This window comes from Ischnura elegans, chromosome 8 (genome assembly GCF_921293095.1).
Source record: "Ischnura elegans chromosome 8, ioIscEleg1.1, whole genome shotgun sequence".
Taxonomy (NCBI): Eukaryota; Metazoa; Arthropoda; class Insecta; order Odonata; family Coenagrionidae; genus Ischnura; species Ischnura elegans.
In genome coordinates, this window is record NC_060253.1 from 81,912,535 (window position 1) to 81,933,340 (window position 20,806).

Genomic DNA, 20,806 nt, shown 5'->3' on the forward strand with positions numbered 1-20,806 from the left:
GCATGATACTAATATATCTAGTATATATTAGTTCCATGATATAGATATATTAGTATAGATATATTAGTACCATGGTTTCGAGTTTCGAGAGCCGCAGCGTCAACGCAACGCCGAACCGCCGAACTGTGAAGGCACCCATATACGTCATTTTTAACACGTAGATACCCATATGTGCCCATATCGCCCATATCTCCCATATCTCCCATATCTTTCAAGAATATCCATGGTAAACAGGGTGGCATTTTCTAAAGAAATGTCTGTGATGAGTCCGGTATAAGTTACATAATAAAATGGCTTATAAAATTGTTCTAGCTGGAGATTCTGGTGTCGGAAAATCCAGGTATGTCGCTCAATATATATAAGTACCCGGAATACATGGGATGGATACATTCTCTTGTATTAAGAGAGTATATATCTCCTACAGTATAATCAACTGCATTTTTTCTTTGTTGCATCAAGCTTATTGGCCACGCTAAAAGAATATACTCCTCGTAAACCTGTTCAAACAATCGGAGCTGATTTTCATCCTATGGATGTGTGCATCGACGGAAAAACAATTAATGTGCATTTCTGGGTATGGACTTTGCTAGCCATAATTACTCCATTCTAAGGGATTATTATATACTATTATTGTTGCTATACTTGAAATGAGATGTCATAAATGGTACCTTGATCCATTATTAGAATTAATTATAATCAGGGCTGGGCAGTATTTCAAATACAAGTATTTTAAAATACGTATTTGAAATACATTTGTATTTTGTGCTTGGTATTTCAAATACATGGCCTGAATGTATCTTGTATTTTGTATTTCAAATACAAATTTTTGGTATTTTACTATTCTAAAATACAAAATACATTTGTGAAATACTTTTGAAGTAGCTTTGTAACACTATGCATTAAAACATTTACTGAGGTGGCATTGAGACTTAGCTCATCGCTAATGATTTGCAAAAGTTGTTTAATGCCTGGTATGGGTACGTTTTAGTGGCTAATGCTGAACTATACGTAAAATTTTGCTTGCATTTTGACGACTTGGAGCGTAATAATAGCAATGTATTAATGATCATATGTTTCACCAGCAATTTTCATTAAAAACATTTTATTTCATCAGGCTCTAGGGTAAGCTATTCGTGGCCTAGGGGCTACGCAATGTATAATCCAGTATCAAAATGAAGAATTTTCTCAAAATTAATGAAATTATTTAGGACATTGCGGAAACTCCTACCTTGCCAGAAAAAATCAATCCAAGGAAAGTATATGATTTTCAACCAAGGTTAATCAAAAACTCAAGGGGAATAATTCATTCATAGACAGCAACATTTGATAATTTTTATATTGAAAAATCTCAAATGCATATGTGTATGTTAGAATTTTTATGTTTATTTATGTGTTAGAACTTTTTTAAAGATGTCTTAGTTTCCTTACAAGTGTATTTTGTATTTTTAAAAGTATTTAAAATACTATTTTGTATTTTGTATTTCAAATACCGAAGTCCAAGGTATTTTGTATTTTGCATTTCAAATACATTTTGTGCAGTATTTAGTATTTCAAATACTCCTCGGCCTGTATTTTGCCCAGCCCTGATTATAATACACCGGTACATGGTATACCACCGGAGAAAATAGTGGACGAGATCAAACGTCGGGGCTTCGACGCTGTGGGATAAGGCGCTGTCCACTACACTGTCAATAATTCCCGTAGAAATTTTACCGAGGTGTATGGTGCTAGATATTATATAGGAAACAGATGCCAATACCGAAGATATAGATTTATAAACCCCATTCCAGCGCAGACGTCGCGCTTGGCGGTACATTTTCAACCTGCCGCGTGAACGCTCGTGAAATATTTAGGCGGATGATGAGAGGTACAGAGTGAATCTTGTAATTATTTGTGCCTCCCCCCTACCCTCATCTATAATTCCATTCTGAGTATGGGTCGTTTTCAATTCAGGTTAGGTGAATAATTGACTTAAGCACACATAGCACTTGTTCTTGGTGGAACATGCCAACCTGGATTTTTGCAAAAATTTGCATATGTTCATTTGCCCATGGGCATTCGGAACTACCAGTTTCTCATCTCTCGAGAGCGTAGGAGTGAGTTAGCTCTGCAGTCTTGTATAGTACTAAGCAGTCTATACAGCAAGCAATATAGTTAATTGTTTTTACATAGTTTGCAGTCTTTGTAATAGGGTAGTTTCCTTCATCAAAGAAAACGATAGGCATTGATTGCGATTTGTTACCCACCATTAGTGTATTCATAATATACAAATTATTTCATTTTAGAAACCCTAGTTTAGACGAAAGGCAACGGTCAAATTTTATCCATTTATAATAACCCAAGTGACCACACACTCACTGGCATGTATGTGATTGTCAACAATGGCTCAGTTCACAGTTCCACTGAATTGTTTTCCTATGGTTATTGTAGAGGAATAAATTTTGAAATTAGGGGATGTGTCTTAGGTGAAATTACTGTTCCTTCTGTTCCTTTTTCTCAACTCTTTACTCTGATGTACTGCACTTAAATTACTGCTGTTTTTTTTAATTTGGGGTAGAATTTCACTTATTCTACAAAGCATGCAGTAAACCACGTATGTGAAATAATAATTAAATTTAATAAAACTATCCATGTGATACTAAAGTGAAAAAATATGTATGTGTCATCCTAGGATACATCTGGTCAAGAGAGATTTCGGTCCCTGTGCCCTCAATACTTCCGCGATGCTCGAGGAGTTATTGTGGTATATGATATAACTCAGAGGAAATCATTTGAAAATATCGGCATGTGGGTGAAGGAAGCAAGGGATGTATCAACTCCTGATATAATCATAGTTGGAAATAAAATTGATCTAGTGAGTAACAAGTTGGTAAACACAAAGTATCGTAGTTAAACTGTCTGGATGTGTTCATAGATATAGTTGTGCCTCAGTGCCTAAAAAAGTGTCATTAACCATGTTTTAAACCTACACCATATTGTTCCTTCCGAGTTTTGGTCAAATGAAACATTTATATATTTCATGGTCTCCTTTTCCCAAATGTAATTTGCATCATCATACCAAAAGACTACCAAAGACCTCCAATCTGAAAGGTCAAATGTGGAGAGTTGTGAAACAATGTCAGGGAAAACAAAAAGAAAATTGGGAAAAGTCATGCTGCACAAATGAAACTGTTAAAATTATGTTTATCTCAGAATAAAGGCATTGTGGCATGATGGGAAGGAGCCAAGTCATATTCAGTTTTGTTACTGCTATGGTTTAGATTACCAAATTTTAAGACAATATTTTGCTTTAATAATAGGTGTGCAACTTTTGGATAGTTGGGTGGATTATTACATTGAGGTGACGGAGGATAAGGTATTCCTCGAAACAGCATGATGTGATACCAGTAACCTACATAATTAAAGGTATTATCTACACATATTATTTTGCTTTGAAATTATTGCCAGCACTGTAATGAGGCATGTCATTTTCATTGAATTTGTGATGCTGATTATGATCAGAGGGAACTGGTATGTCAATGAGGTAGGCAATTCTCTCTTTGTTCTGTTGTGTCCTGTATGGTTGGTTACATGCTACTGTTTTATGTAGAATACATTGTAATTACATTGTATTGGCAGTAAGTACGTTGGCATTATGTTGTGTTCGCAGTATGTTTTGGTGTCTTCTATTAAGTTGCACATCTTGGCTTTTGCTTGGTGTATGTATTATTTTAGCTGCGTCATTATTGTGCATGGTGTAGTCATTTCCTTCCAGTGATGGACAGTCGTTTTCAATAATATGTAGACATCCACGAGTCCCACTTCACTGATGTGGCCAGGGGCCATATTCTGTATCTCCAAGCCGATCGGTGCGTCACCGATTCAAAAAGGTGTTGGTGCGGCCACCGACTAGTGGTTTTCATGAATTCCTCAGTGCACATTGTTCATTTTGTTTTCACCTCATCACCGAGTAATGAGATTTGCCGCAATGTTATCTCTTTCTCCCCTAGGCCACTATAATTCACTGTGTCATCATCTATTGATTACCGGTATGTCAAGGTTGACATAAAAATAAGATATTGGTTAATAAACATGAGGATAGCCACGATATTATGACTTTCTCTCATTTATGTTATCACTTTCACTCGCTTGGAGTAGGATTTCACTCTGTCATCATTTATTTACTCCCTTGACATAAAAAAATTATTTTTGATTAAATATGAGTTTTTCCGCAATGTTATCACTTTATCTCACTCTGAATAGGCAACTGTTATTTCATTCAATCATCTCTCGACATAGAAATAACATATTTTTATTTAAATATGAAGTTTGCCGCAATGTTATCACTTTCTCTTATTTGTATTCATTTTATCGTCAGCCATTGATTCCCTTGATGATAAAAGGAGATATTTGTTATTAAGTATGAGGTTTGCTGCAATATTATCATTTTCTCTCACTTGGAATGCACAACTTACATGTATTTCACCATTCTCACCATTAACTGCTGCTGAGTTATCCACTTGCAAAATCGGGAGTGATTTAAAAGGTTGAATTTGTATGAAAAGTCTCGTCAGCCAAATAATTTCCAGTGCTGCTTCAGTTGCTGCCACAATCTCAGCTTCTGTTGTTGAAGTAGCAACCATCAGCTATCTTTGACTTAGCCACGAAATAGCACAACTCCTCAGCAATCATGATGCACTCTGCGTAAGAAAGTGGTTTTCTCAATGAGAAACGATCCCTCAGTCTTCCTAGCATTCCTGGTCGCTCAGCTTCTTCACTTGGAGGCTCATTTCTTGAGTCTTGTGATTCTCCTTCGTCTTCCTTGTCTTGATCCTCTTGATCTTCTACACCGTCTTGCTGTTGAACCCGTTGTTACGGCTATTCATTGCAAACTTCTTCTTGAGCTTGCTATTCTTCACCGTCTTGCTCTTCTTCAGAATTGTCTTGTGGTTCCTTCAAATTTACGTCTTGAAGAGGTATCTTTACTCTCTCTCTGTGCATTCGGTAAACTTCTCTTGAAATTTGACGTCTCTTGACGTAACTACGCTGTGCCTCTCTTTAACGTAGACTCTGTGCCTTTCCTCTCCTCTCCGTCGTATCCAACAAGATATCCTTTTACCGCTTTCATGTCCATCTTCTTCCTCTTCTGAACAGGAATATGGACAAAACACGTCGATCCGATGATTCGCAGGTGTTTTATCCTTGGTTTTTCTCCAAACCATAACTCATATGAACTGCAACCTTCCACTGATGATTTGCCAGTCCTGTTTAAGACTTACATAACTGCAGTACTTACTAATTCAGCCCAAATAACTTTTGGAAACTGAACCTCTGGATTAGAGTACTTAAAGTTCCTAGCCATCTCCACAATTGTCTGATTCTCATGCTCGGTGCCACCATTTTGCTCTGGCGTGTATGGTACTGTCAGCCTAAGTGTGATTCCTTCTGTTTGAAGAATTATTTTGACCTCCTCGTTGTCGAACTCCTTTCCATTATCGAACAAGAACTCTTTAATGATGTGTCCTTGGTTATTTGCTTGTGCAATCGTCGCCTTGAGAACGTCCTTCACATCTGACTTTTCCTTAATGACACATCCATAACGATATTTTGTGTAACTATCCTTCAACACAACTACAAAATCATCTTTTTTTAAATGAGTCATCAAATGGACCGCATACATCACCTGACATCAGCTCTCCACGCCTTGAAGTCTTCTTTCTTGTGCCAAATGTCAAGCGATGAGCTTTACCAAAAATGCATGGCTCACACAGATCCATTTTTGAAGACACCTTGATTCCCAATTCCTTCTCAAGCATCTGTTAAACATGCCACCTGTCTTGGTGTCCCCATCTCTTGTGATACAGCTGCAGTGTCGAATTTTCTGCTTCAACAACTTTGACCCATTCTTTTTGAAGTGAAAACTTCTTTAGCGGCGTTAAGCACTTTTGCGGGATGGGGAAAAAGCATAGAATTCGTGTGTCACCGACCCGACACTGCGATCGCTACAGCGAGATATACATTTCTAGCTTAAAAATTCGTCTCTTAGTATCACATCCTCGGTAGTATATTGGTCAGTATCCCTGCCTGTCACGCGGGAGACCGGGGTTCGATTCTCCGCCGGGGAGGATTTTTTTCTCAATCTCATACAATTTAAAAAATTTTACAATGGATATTTCAACTACGCAGGCTGACTAGGTATAGTAATTAAACTTTGTTAATATATTGTTAATACATAGACTATTAAAGTCTTTTTGTTTTAAAAATATTAAAATTGAAAATAAAAATCTATAGTGTATATTGTATAAGTTCATTAAATATAAAGAGCTCAAGCATGAATGTGCAGAAGAGTGTACACGCTATAAAAATACAGGTCAGTACAATTCAAGGCAGTTTCTTTTATGTGCATAGTGAACAATTATAGGTTTAAAGCATATTAAATAAAAGAAATAAAAGCATATTACAGTGAAACCTCGATATAACGACACCCCACGGTGCACTAATAAACACTCGCTATAGCGAATTGTCGCTTTACCGGAGGTGGAGCAAATAATAGCCAATATTCCTGTTGTGAACAGATATACAGGAACAGGAGTGGTGCGGCGACAGACAAACATCTATCCGATAAACGTAAGCATAAATCCAGACGAAAGGCGATGTTTTTTGCATCACTAAATTTCTTTACTCAAATAACGACTAACTATTCAAACAATTTATAAGCGCCGCACTGAGTAAAAATCATGCAAAGCAATGTTTCGTCATCATTATATTTATCGAACGACAGTTTACCACATAAATTTGAGACTGAGCACTCCATTAACTTCATTTCTAACAGATCGCTAGCAATTACAGATGTATAGGAGTCTTCATGAAAGTCTTCCGGCGGTGAAACCCTCGCTATGGCGAGAGCCAACACCGAAAGGGTCTCGTAAAAACGAATTTTTTAACACGCTTATTATAGGGTCAATTGACGGTGCATTGGCTATCTCTCGTTATATCGGGGGTGTCGCTATAGCCCGTACTCGCTTTAACGAGGTTCCACTGTATATTTTAATATATAAATGATGTTACTTTCTATTCATACACATCGTATTTTTAATACATATTTAATAATAAACAGTTTGCTGAAAAAAATAATTTCAATTTTTGTTGAAAAATGAGTATTACTGGAAAAATTAGTTCTTTAATAATATTAAATCTATATAAAAAATAAATGGATAATAATTATTTCAGTTTTCACTTCTGTCGGCCAGTCCCACGACTGCCCCGTTTTTTTTCTCAGGAAAAACTGGTTCAATGGCTGCCTTGTACAGAGTTCTGCCTTTCTCGCGACTTCTGCACAGCACTACTTTTCCATTAACTTCAGACCAGCACTTAGTTGTCATGGAATGAAATTTGCTATTTTCATTCCTATCTTGGGCAGCTAAAACAGAAAACAGGTTTCTAGAAATATTTGGAATGTACCAAGTGTTTCTTAGAGTCATCCTCAAGGTCTTTTCTTCAGTGAAAGATAAAATTTCAATGGTGCCTTTCCCGATGGCTTTGACAACTTCATTTCCATCGGCCTTAATGACGCAGGGACTTTGAAATTCCTGGAACTCGACAAACAGATCAGGACAATGTGTCAGATGCTTTGTCGCTCCATTGTCAATCCACCATCCTGATGTAACTGTCTCAACTTTAAACATATCTTCACTAATAACACCCAGGGCTACATTGGTGTCCATGGCGTTGCTCTGAGGAGCGCTCTTCTTTGGTCGTCCATCAGCAATCCACTTCTTACAATTCTTATCCCAATGGCCCTTTTTGAAGCAATAATTGCAGCAGTCCTCTTGTCTTGAATTTTTGTGTCCCGGACCGAAATTACTTTCCCTCTTCTGCTTGTCCTTCTTGACCGCAAGTGCCTCCTGGGAATATTCTTCGTAGGGTTTTTTCTTGCAATTCCTCTTGAACATGCACAACTGGCTTGTGAGTTCCTCAATAGATTTGACATCGTCTTTTGTCAACAACATCCAATGTCTCAAATGTGCTTGGCAAAATGTGCAAAATTTTACTCATTAACCCTTTCTAGACAGCGGAGTTTTCGCCTTAGCATGACTGCTGTACTGAGCCCCAAGAGACTCTTCTTTCTCGTGATACGGAGCATTTTTGGAGGACATTGGTTAAGAAGGACCTCGCGGAATGTTTTTCTACTCCTCCCTGCTGGGACTCCGCATTATCTCCGACTCCGAGAGTAGTTGTGCTCCCTCCTGTCCGGGTTTACGACCATACCTGTGGCATTGGTTCGCGCTCAACTTATGCATTGCTTATATGTATTTAGCCCATGGGTAATTGTTGCTTGCACGTAAATTGCAGACTTTGAATTGAATTCCTCATTTTTTCTGAGCATTGTCAAATTTTAAAGGAAGTTTTGAGGTCAATATTAACGCATTTAATGCAGCAACAATTTCCATGTTCATGTTTATGAGGAACTCGAGATATAAGTTAATATTTATCGTAGAATTTCGTTGAAAAATTGTAAATGCAGCTCATAAGACAAAGAATTCAATTCGTAGTTTATATTTCTTGAGAAAAGAACAAAAATTTATTTTGAAAACTGACTGGATTAACAATTGCATGACCGCGGACCGCGGTCCCTTACCGCTAAGAGGGATAATAAAAGACGAGAGGTCAGGGTACCTGCTCCCGGATTCTGAGGGTAAGGCCTAAACCCCGCAGTGTTGGGTCCCGAAACAAAGACGTCGTACACCCGCGACCGTCATAAATGGGGGAGAGCTAGAAAATGTTTAATTACGGCTTTCGTTCTCTTGGTCAGGAAAATCTCAGACGGAAATATACGGCTTTCGTCTCCCGGGTCAAGAAACCTCCACACGTATATGTATATACGTCTTTAGTTGGGAAAATGTTAAAATCACCTCTGGCATGACATTCTCACCCTTCGTCTTTAAACCATTATTTATCTCATTCCACAGGCTCTTTAACTTTGCAATGTGCGTTGATACATCCTCTCCTGATGTCCAAACAAAAGCAAAGAAATCAGTGCAAATTTGAAATAATTGGTCCTTACTTGATGCTTTGAAGAGTTGTTTCAATGCCACCCAAGTCTCATACACAGTTTCCTTGTCCATAATTTTTTGATAGACCTCATCTGTCACTGAGCTTGCAATCATTGACTTTGCATAGCTGTTTGCCTTACGGTACAAATCAGACTTCATCTTGTGTTCCTTGATTTGTTTATCCATTGCATCTTCAGCCAGCACACCTGGTTTCTCTAACCTTTTTTCAATAACGCCGAGAGCACCTTCATGGTAATCTAGCAAATCACAAACTTTCCTTTTCCATAGTGGCCAGTCTCTCTCACCCGCCAGAGGCTTGATATGCTTTGCTAAATCCATATCTTTCACTTTTGACGAAGTGCCTGCGAGCCCATAACCTATTGTAACTCAATTATTCTTCTTAATTAAACGCGATGTTGTTGTCTCTTTTAACTTATTTATTCAACTGCACTGGTAACTAGTCAACAACTTTTTCTTACCCTTGACAACCCTTTGCTTATTTATAAACTTCAACACTCAATGTCGTTGATTTAAATTAAAATTTTGTGAAAATAATTATGATTAACTTCAAAACCTGAAAATATGGTACTCATAATCATTTGCATTCTTTTGAAAATTATGAGTGAACAAGATATTACCAATTCAATGAGCTGACCTGCATTGCCTGAAAATACGTCAAAAGCATCATTGCCTGATTTAGTGTGTTTCAGTGATACAGGGTATTATCTGAAAGATAAGAACATTTCAGGGTTTTGAATGGGACATACTATTTTGTAAGTGCTAAAAAATAAATGGTAAATAAAATAATACTACATAAATGTATGTAATTCATCTAGTCTCAATAACCCTTGATTTGAACATATGCTGTCACTACTTACACTTCGAGTATCTATGCCTCCATAAAGAGTTTTGACAAGGTTATTTAGCTTTTTAATTTATAATTTAAAATATCTCCTTTATTTAATCATCGAAGATTTGCCAGTAATTAGCTGAAAAGACACAAAGATATGTTGGAGTGAGTGATATTTATTGTTATGTTTCATTTATACGGTGCATATTAGCCAGTGGTCTGTTTAGTTTACCATTACTGTTGTTGTCTTTGTTTGTTGCTACGTGTAACTATGCCTTGTTTTGTGCATTGTAAGTAAAGTAAGTGAAAAGAAAGACGTTCAAGTTCCTTTAATACGCTCTGCTATCGGTGTGATTAACTAAGAAGGAAGAAATTAGTTAATAATTGCAACAAGATACAACCAATTCCACCTTCCCAGCTGATTTCCTCTCAGTGAATGAATCAATTTAGAAATAGATGTGCAAACATAGATAGAGTCATAATTTTTAATAACTGTAGTTATTTAAAGAAGTTCAGAATTAACTTTTTGTTGATCCATCTGCATAGTCTGACTGTAAGAATGATTCTATTAAAAGCATTTAAATAATTTAATTACAGCAGACTCCCGATAATCTGGCAGCAGTTCATCCGAGTTGCGGATTATCTGTGCATGATTTTCACTCTCGCTCAATTTTTTCCGCGATCTTTATAAAGGAATAACATAGGACAGAAAACCACCAGAATTACTACATTGATGCTAGGATACACCAGGTTTATTATTTCCATTAGAATCCCCTTCGTAAAACAGAAGAGAACGCACACTAGCTCCATTCACGTGAGCACCGTGTTCCTGTCTTCCAAGCCTCGCAGTGCACGACCGCACTCCGTGATCACGGATGCACGTCCCGCAGCAGTTGCAACCTGGGCAACTTGTGCGAGTCGCGACTATGTGGTGTGGTGCCTGACAGTGTATTTTCCGACGTCAAGCAGTGGTTTTGAAGCATTCGTGCAAACCACTTTTCTGTATCCGTGATCCCACAGCCACCGATGTGTGGTTTTCAAAACCAGGCCTTACATGCACTTACATTAATAATGAGTACAAGGATGTTATTGCTGCTAAAAAGATCGTGAAATGGCGAAGAAATCTCTCATTGAGTCTGGGAAGCACTCTAAAATAACAGAATAACTGCATAGATAATAATATATTGTTTCATTTAGGTAAAATATGAACATTGCAAGACATTTAAGTGAAAGTTGGAGTTATCTGTGTTTTCCGATTATCCGTGCCGTCTCTCCCCATCACTAGCCCGGATAATCGGGAGTGTACTGTACTTTGAATTTCCAAAATTCTACGCCAATGATTGCACACCAAACAAACCTATTCAGCTACGGAGTCACGTCTTCACTAGACATAAATCAGGGTTCCCACTCAAACTAAATTATAAAATTCACGGTTTTTTTCAGGTTTTCACGGTCTAAATTGCGTCAAACTCACGGTTTGTTTGATAAGCCATTTTAGGAAGAAATATTGATCTCATAAAAATCACTGGCCGCACGTTAACTAAAAATATAGCAAAAGCGATTAACGCCGGGAATGCAAAATGCAGCAATGACAGTGCTCTTATGACGTCGCCTATCGTTAGTAAAATTTAGGGCCGGCTAAAGGTTGTGAGTGAGAAAATGTAGGGTGATGGGGAAGTGAAGAGGTGTCTGGTTTCTCGCCAGGGTTAATGATCACTTTAGTTAAAGGTTGTCCAATCACAGCCTTAAGGTCTGTGTCGTCATGACACACGGACCAATATTTGCGCTTTGAATATACATGTGCAGATAAATTCGTGTACAGTATCTGCGAGTGACTGACCTATTTTTCTTTTGATCCGTCAATCGTAGATCTAAAATCAAGATTGAGAGGTTTTTAAGGTTTCATGTCGAATTTCACGGCTATTTCCAGGTTTTTTCACGGTAGACGAAATTCACGGCTTAATCACGGTTGAGTGGGAACCCTGATAAATTGTAGGTCCAAATATGAATATAAAGAGAGGAAATACCTCACCACAGAGCACGAAAGAAAACATTCCAATGGCCCAAAGAGTGTGCGGACCTGAGTTTCCTGAGTGCTAATCCGCTAATGTGGAATCTGCTGGCCCTTTTGCCCCTGGAGTTTGACTCCAGCTTCGGTTGACTGGTCGAGCCCACTACCATCATCATCAGCTCTAGGTGTCTTTTGGTTTGAACTTGTTTGAGTTTATCGTTTGAAGAGGAGCCTTTATGGTTTTGAAACAATCCCCAAGGTGCTGGAACAAACGTTTTGGAGGTTTCTTAAGGAAACTGGGATTCCAAGTGAGTGAAGCAGATCCATGTCTATTTATTAAAGAAAAGAATGGAAGGAAGCTCATGATTGTTCTTTATGTAGATGGTGGATTTATAGTTGCAGCAACTCACAAGCAAGACTTAGAGAGTTTTCTGAAACAACTACAAGAGGAGTTCAAGATTACAACGAAGGAAGCTGATTATTTCCTGGGGCTTGGGATCCAAAAAGAAGATAATCACATCAAGATCAGTCAGAAAGCTCAAGCAATCAAGGTTTTGCAAAGATTCAACTTTGCAGATTGCAAATCAATGTCAACGCCGATTTTGAAAAGTCCATTTATTTCATAATCAGGGAAAGAAGAGGAGACGGAGGGAAACAAGTTTCCTTACCGACAAGCAGTAGGTGCATTAATGTACCCCATGACTGAAACCAGACCAGATTTGGCATACACCGTTGGATTTATCTCAAGGTCGTTAGAAAATCCATCATCAGAAGATGTCGCAAGAGTGAAGAGGGCCTTTCGATACTTGGCAGGTACGCTTGATTTGGGTATTACTTACAGTTCTACAGCAAAAAAAGGTATTTTAGAATGTTACAGAGATGCAGACTTTGGAGGGTGTGTCAAAACAGGCAGATTGACTATAGGAGTAGTTGTATCTCATGCTGGAGTAGCTATTTCGTGGCTAAGTCAAAGATAGCTGATGGTTGCTACTTCAACAACAGAAGCTGAGATTGTGGCAGCAACTGAAGCAGCACTGGAAATTATTTGGCTGACGAGACTTTTCATACAAATTCAACCATTGAAATCACTCCCGATTTTGCAAGTGGATAACTCAGCAGCAGTTAAACTGGCCAAGAATCCAGAATTCCATAAAAGAACAAAGCATATAGCAATCAAGCAATTTTTCGTTCGAGAAAAGGTTGCAGAGGGCAAGCTGGGCATTCAGCAAGTTCCAACTGAGAAGCAAGTAGCGGACATCATGACGAAGCCGTCAAGTTGTCAAGGGTTCGATTGAAGATATTGAGCTCTATAATGGGTCTTTTCTAAATTAATGAATCCCAAGAGTTGTATTATTGATTAATTAACAAGGGAAAGAGTTCGAGTAATTGTTTTAACGAAATGTTAATTTAAAGCAACGACATTGAGTGTTGAAGTTTATAAATAAGCAAAGGGCTGCCAAGGGTAAGAAAAAGTTGTTGACTAGTTACCAATGCAGTTGAATAAATAAGTTAAAAGAGATAACAACATCGTGTTTGGCCGTTATAAAAACATTAACCCGGTGGGAATCCCGAGAAAAGTTTACCCACATTATTCGCTGGGAAAGCATAAAATCATAATTAACATCGTGTTTAATTTAGCAGAATAATTGAGATACATTATCAGGCATCATGTAGGGTTGTTTGTAATTGATTTTAAATTATTTTTTAAGTTATAAAGATACACAAATAGAAAGAGATGGATAGGTTAAATAAAATGAAATAGTTAACATAAAAAAAATTTGCTCATGGACTTTTTCTATAAATCCTGTGTTCATTACTATTTTGCAAAACCTTGCATGAAGTAAAGAATACTACCAATTTTAAATTTGAGAAAATTGTATTTTGTCGATTTCATGCAAAGCACAGCAAATTTATATTATTCCAGCTACATACATTAATAGGAATTAAATGAGGTGGGATGAGGTTACACATTTGTATACTGCTTCTTTAAACTAGGATATCATCAGACTGATATTCTGTTCCTTAATTTTCATAGGAAAACCGCGCAGTGAGTCCAGAAGAAGGACCTAAGCTAGCAAAGCAACATGATTTTTTATTCCTGGAAACGAGTGCCTTTCAAGGTGATGGAATCATTCCTGTGTTGGAGGAACTAGTGCGCAAGGTGAACAATTGTAACATATGTCTTGATTGAAATTAGTATGCATTAAGGTTTCAGTATAGTACGGGCCCTGAAATTTTTTTGATTAGTCAGTTGTATTGTTGGTTCAATAACTTCCTGGACAATACTAAAAAAAACAAGCTTTTTTTAATTTAAAAAAAGAATTCGCTCTACTTGTCCAGTAGTGCTGAAAAAAATAACAGTGCTATAGAATCACCGTGGCCCCTCAGTAATTAATTCGTTGAATATGCAAGGTGGAGAAAAATTTTGTCTCGAAATAATAACCCTGGATAGATAATGATAGTAGAGACCAAAATTACTGATGATGTTTTGGTCGAAAATGCACCATTTTTAAACTTCTGAAATTTTGCACCAAGCACTCTGATTGGCCGTGAGTTTGCACTGTTGCTGTATGCTCTGGACAACTCAAAACCTTGAATGCTTTGCTTGCCAGAGATCACGATGCATCCAAGTGCATTAGCTCAATGGTAGCACGGCAATATGGCAAACTTGCGGCCAATCAAAGTGCTTGGCTCAAATTTTCTGTACTTAAAATGTGGTGCGTTTTCAGCCTATAAATTAATGTCCATTTAAACCTGATTTTCCAATATTTTATATAAAAAATGACCTACCCATGTAAGTCATGGTGGATTTAAAGTGACGTTACAAAGAAAATGCTTAGAAAGTATCTACTTTGCTCCATTTTTCAAATTACAGGGTTACGAATTCCCCTCCACCTCTCCTTTGGTTGCCTCTGCTGCCCACTCCTTCCTCTTGCTGAACAGTCATCTTGCACTATAATAGTTCCATTAACTCGCACCATTCATGACACTTAGGTTGTTGTAATCATTGTATATTGTGTTGTTGATTGCACTGTTAAAATTTAATTTAATAATATATTGATACGAATGTATTCTTCGGTTTGGAAACATTTTTATTTAGATAAGGATAACTCAACGTATGCCATGTGTGTGCTCTGTGGTATTAAATTATCATGAGGAAGTGCAAAATCCACCTCACCGCTACTGAAGCATCTGTGAGTGAGATATAAGCCAGCATGGAATGAAAGAGCAACGAAATTGGGGGAATTTTGCGTGAGGAAAATATGAATTCAGTCTAAAGTTTCTCCAAAGATAGAAGCATACTTTCATTTCTAAATACAAGCATAGTGACTGAAAATCCTAATGTTGAGTATCCACCTAGTCTTCATCATCAACAATTTCATCAGCTTCATCCTGAATCGTTAAATGCATGGTGAAGAAATTTTCATCTTTTGTATTTCATATATGTTACGCGAAAATGTTGGTCGCCGTGTAATGTGCTGCATGGCCCGTGTGGTGATGGAGGGGAAAGAGAGAAGTGACTGCGGACTTGAGGGGAAGGATGGTGACGGGGGTGGGAAGAGGGCAATGGCAGTGGGAGATAGAGTGTGCGGGCGGACAGATGTAGAGGGAAGTCTGCATAATAAAAGGGTGAAATTAGTGTTTCTGTGTGTCTTTTCCTAACAAATCAGAAGTGGGATCAGAACAGGGGTCGAGACGAAGGAATGCTGAAGCTGCACCACATCCAACGCTAGAGAAAAGGGCACTTGGATCAGGGAATCATCAACGGTACCCTTTCATGGCGATTCCGAGGATATGAATGTTATCGGTGTTCCAAAGTGACATTTTTGGGACCGTGAGTACGTTTCCAACGACACGAGTGAACCCATCACAGACAAGGTTAGTTTGGGGTGCTACGAGGTCTGTTGAACTGTGTTCCTGCGAAGAGCACCTGTCTGACAGTTTGTCACCAATCGAAGCGGCAGTGGGCAGAATGAGTGATCTTGACGATACGCACGGTGAGTACTGGCTCCTCAATGGCAGACCAAGGAGAGAGGACGGATTAGGGCTGGCATTTAGGTGGTGATTTACGCAAAGTGAAGGTGGAGAGTGGTTTCGATGGTGTTGGAAGAGATTTAGGGCTTATTTCAGGGGGTGTAGCTGAGATGCATTTTGACGAAGACAGACAAGTGGTGGAAAGTCGTGGAGAAAATTCACGAGAAAGAGAGTTGTTGAGGAGAGAATGGGTATTAGTTCAAAGGGAACGAGAACTTTTAATTGTGAGAGAACAATGATTTCTCGGAGGGAAGGAAGTGAAGCGTCAGCGATGTCGTGTAGGGATCTGGCGGAGAGGTTGTTACCTACCTTCAATCCGTCGGAAAAGAATGGGATGACGGCCGCACAGTGGGTTAAAAGAGTTGAGGGTATCGCGGACGCATACTCATGGAGTAATGCTATGCTATTAACTCAGGCAGTCGGGAAACTAGGTGGGGCCGCTAAGTTCTGAGTATTGTTGAAGAACATGGACGGACTTCAGAGATAAGTTGGTGTGTGGGTTCCCATCGTCTGTCGATCAGACGGACGTGCACCTAGAGCTGATGAGAAGACAAAAGAGTAGAAATGAGACATACGAGATGTATGGGTACACCATGAAGACCATTGCAAAGAAAGGAGAAGTGGATGATAGCTCTCTGATAAAATACATTCTTAGCGGCATCGGAGATAAGGAATTAAGTAAAGTCTTGGCATTGGTCGAATTTACTTCGATAGAACATCCGCGAGGGTTTGCATCAGAGAAAGTATCGGTAACGGGACGTTGAGCGACGTTATGTCACCTATGAAAAACAGCTCCATCGTCAAAAAAAGAAAGACTCATCATGACTAGTGATGAAAAATGGATTTATTACTGAAACTTAAAGAGAAGAATGTCTTTGGGACTGTGTGGTCATAGCTCTATGTTGTCGGCTCGGCCGATATTCACGCTGCGAGGGTTATGCTGTGTGTTTAGTGGGACCAGGTCAGTATTATTTACTTTGAACTGTTGAAACAAAACAAAACCATTACTGGGGAACGGTATGGACTCCAATTGATGCGATTGAGCTGAGTATCGTGCGGAAAACGGCCACAATATGAGCAGAGGCACAACAAAGTGATTCTAAAGCATGGCTACGCCCAGCCTCATGTTGCCAAACCCATTAAAACCTATCTGGAAACACTCAAATGGGAAATCCTAACCCACCCGCAATATTTTTCACATATTGCTCTGTCCTATTATCACTTGTTCGGTTTGATGGCACATGGACAGGCTGATGAGCAGTTTCACTCACATGAAGACCTCAAAAAATGTCTTGATTAGTGGATAGCCTCATAAGATGAGCACCTTTTCTCGTAACAGTATTCAAGCTCTGCCTGAAAGATGGGAAAAAGTTGTAGCTAGCGATAGAAAATACTTCGAATGATTCATTTGTAACATTTTTTTACAATAAAGTTGTGAATTCATTAATAAAATAGCAAGAACTTAGTTGTGCACCAAATAAATAAAAAAGTAATATAAACCAAGGCAGTATGGCGTTAAGATCTGGGTGGATGCCTATTCAGAAATATCCTACATATTTACATCCCTGGCTTATTCGGTCATGATTGTTAATCCTACAGAAAAAAATCAAGAGGATATAGTGTTGTAAATAACTTGGCTCGGCCCTTCCACGGGATATGGCGTGGGATTATGTGCAGCAAAATCTTCACCTCCATTTTGCTTGCTTGTAATAGTGTGATAAAAAACTAACTATTATTGGTACACTTCTGGAAAATAAAGCAGATATACCATTCACGTCCCACCTGCATTCTTCAAGGATATTTTCTCTTGTTTATTTGGATTAAGTAATAACATGATTCTAATCTCACATGTTTTAAAGAAAAGTGATTTTTCTTTTATCTACTCAGGTGAACTAGCAGGAGCAGACTATGACCACAAACCAGAAATAATCCATTGTACCTGAATGAAATGGTTGACAATGGTAACAAAATCACTTGCGAATGTACATGTGTTTGAAGCACAAGAAAATGGCCTTTCAGACACTTTATGAAAATTGCAGATATGGCTCCCTTAAATTTGTAATTATGTAATATGCAGAGAAAACCATATAAAATGGAAAAAATGATAAATTTAATTATGCAGTTGTAGGTAAAAAAGGAGGAGCTGGTTGTTTGAAGGTATAATGTAGGAAGTAATTGGAAAGGTATGGCATGGTGACTCACCCTTACGATTGCTTGGGAGGCATTTGGTGCATGCTGGAAAGAATGATGTGAGGATTATCGGTCAATGATAGAAGATACACTGCAAAGATTAAGCCTCATTATCTATAATGAATAGGCAAGCGTGTTCCATGATGTTGAGTCACATTGCATGACTAGCTATAGGCGTCTCAGTACCCTTTTCTCAATACATAAAATGTATATGCACGCACTAGTGTGGATTCACAACAGCCCCTGCAATTCAGGCCATTTCAAAGAAGTGAGTGAGGAATGTTTGCTGACGCTAACACCATTATCTGCTTAGGATGTGTGCATTGTTGGGCACTCTTTATGAAGCCAAGCCATGTAAAATTTTCTAAGTAACGTATGTCACTGTTTTAATAAAATTGTTGCATAAACCATATTCAAGAAAAAAGCATATAAATATTTATGCCTACAAAAATTTAGGTTGAATAACTTTCTGTATGACATTTGCTCAGGCCTTCAATGTCAACCCAGGTATGCACAAACGCATCCTTGTATGCAAGGTTATGGAAGATAATGTGGATAGTAATATTGATAATGCAACAGATAATGAATCAGAACCGGAATCTGAATGATTGGGGTAACTAAGTTGCTACACTCTCAAGGTGAGAGTATGCAACAATCCAAGCAAAACTGAATGAGCAGGGTTTTTCAGTTACAAATTCAAAAATAAATAATGTTTTGGAAAAAAGTGGATGAAACAACATTTTTCATTTCATTATGCAATATAAATGATAATGTGCAAAAATGTGATTGAGAAACATATGTGCTTTTAAGTAAAAGTTTTGCATTAAATTTGGTAATTTTCGGTTGCTCCTCCCCAGACAGCACAGAATCCTCCGTATCTAATTCGTATGCAGATAGTATCCATTGATGAAAAGCGACGGAGCGGTAGTCAATGGATACTATCTGCATACGAATTAGATACGGAGGATTCTGTGCCGTCTGGGTCTGCACCATCACAGAAGGCCTAGCTGAAAATTTTATACTTGTATTAAAAAAAAAAAGAATTTAACACAATTGAGTACCTAAGTGTTTTAATACTCAGTAATGTAAGAGTAAAAACCTTTTCTACATTTTATTTACTTTCTTGCTCAGTATTTTTTCTTTACTTTTTCATTTATGAATAATATAATTTGTTTGTCAGATGTTGCCAGTTCCGGTCCACCCGAAGCCTGCAAATACTGTCTGTCTGACCCCACAGGCATATGATACAGCTGTGAACAAGGAAAGAAGCTGGTGTGAAAGAATGTGCTAGTAATATGAACTTAACATCAGGTGCACATATGCTTATGGAGAGATTAAAGTGTTGCTGTGCATCTCAGCGATACATGTGTATGCATGTGTGGGAATGCTTCTTACTGCAAGAGCCCTCAAGGTGAATGCATGAATCTTGAAAGAATTGATCAGAGCATAATTCAACTTTGGGGTTTGCAATATTGCCTCATCTTATTTGGAATCAAAAGAATAGGGCTGGCTCACTATTCCATAAACTGCTAAAAACATAGTATGTAATTCATGAACATTTCTTAAAACTGTGTTTATTCTGAGGCTATTCAAAAGTTTTCTCCTGTGATATGTATACATACGTTTAAAATCATCAGCCAGTACTCATTCATTGAGAATCAGCTGATACTTCTTGGGAAGACTCGTGTTAATAAGGTCACAATTCATAACTGAGAGACCTATATGATGGAATTGACGAACATAATTTTATAAATATATTTGAAAACTTTATTTTCTTATTAAAATGAAGTACATATGTATGTATGTGATCCTGGTTGTGCTTCAGATTTTACTTGTGATTGCCTGTTCAATGCAAATATTTTGCGTCTTCCAAAGTGCCTACATGTGTGTCTACTGTAAACTATCATGTATTATTTTTGTTCTTGTGGATTTTTCCTGAACAATAAATATTTTGCTATCTATCTATCTAAATGTTGTCATAGTTCTGCTCCAAATGTGGTCGCCATTTTTGAGTAAAGAAATCAATCATGCTTTATTCCACAGAATATGGTTAGTTTCAACTCATAGTCATCAATATCTGGAGGTATATCCACGTCTTGAAAAACATCGTAGTATTACAATCTTGTAGCACAATGGTGAACTGCAACCCTCCGTTTTTCATTTTTCCCAGCTAGTTCCTTCTGCTCTTGTTTTCTTTGATTATGGGAGGATTAGTTACTTCTGGTTATAAAAGTAATTCCATTTTACTGATACATAAGCTGTGGGAGACCAATTCATTTGCTCTTTGGGAGCAATCTTTCAAGATATAGTACAGGTAATGAGAGCTCTACAGCCTCAATAAAGAAGCAGAAAATTGTCCCCAATGGCTGTAACGTAAGAGATCATGCCACTGGTACAAGACAAATTACTGTGATTGATCACTCAACATTTTATTGTTCAAAGAAATCAAATATGTTGAGATGGAAAATTTGGATTTCATAACTGGTCCATGTATCCTGTACAGGTTACCGTAGTATCACTGGTGCCGGAGCATTTTCTCCTTGAGTTGAGCCCAATGAGTGCTGTATGTACAGGGTGCATCCGAAAATAATGCAACAATGTTTAAAAAGATTTATTGAACATATTTGCATAATCTTTTAAATTCCTCGAAGCACTGCCTTGGACTTCTACAAATATTTTCCAGCGACT

At 38.0% G+C, this 20,806-nt stretch overlaps 1 protein-coding gene across 1 annotated transcript; it reads left to right on the forward strand.

The window, feature by feature from the left end:
- The first annotated feature begins 208 nt into the window (after positions 1–208).
- Positions 209–20,079, forward strand: LOC124163621 (ras-related protein Rab-18-like). The gene is made up of 5 exons (XM_046540649.1): positions 209–340; positions 460–574; positions 2,672–2,854; positions 13,929–14,054; positions 19,299–20,079. The coding sequence occupies exons 1-5, from the start codon at positions 291–293 to the stop codon at positions 19,407–19,409; spliced, it is 585 nt and encodes a 194-aa protein (XP_046396605.1). The 5' UTR covers positions 209–290; the 3' UTR covers positions 19,410–20,079.
- The last annotated feature ends 727 nt before the right edge of the window (positions 20,080–20,806 follow it).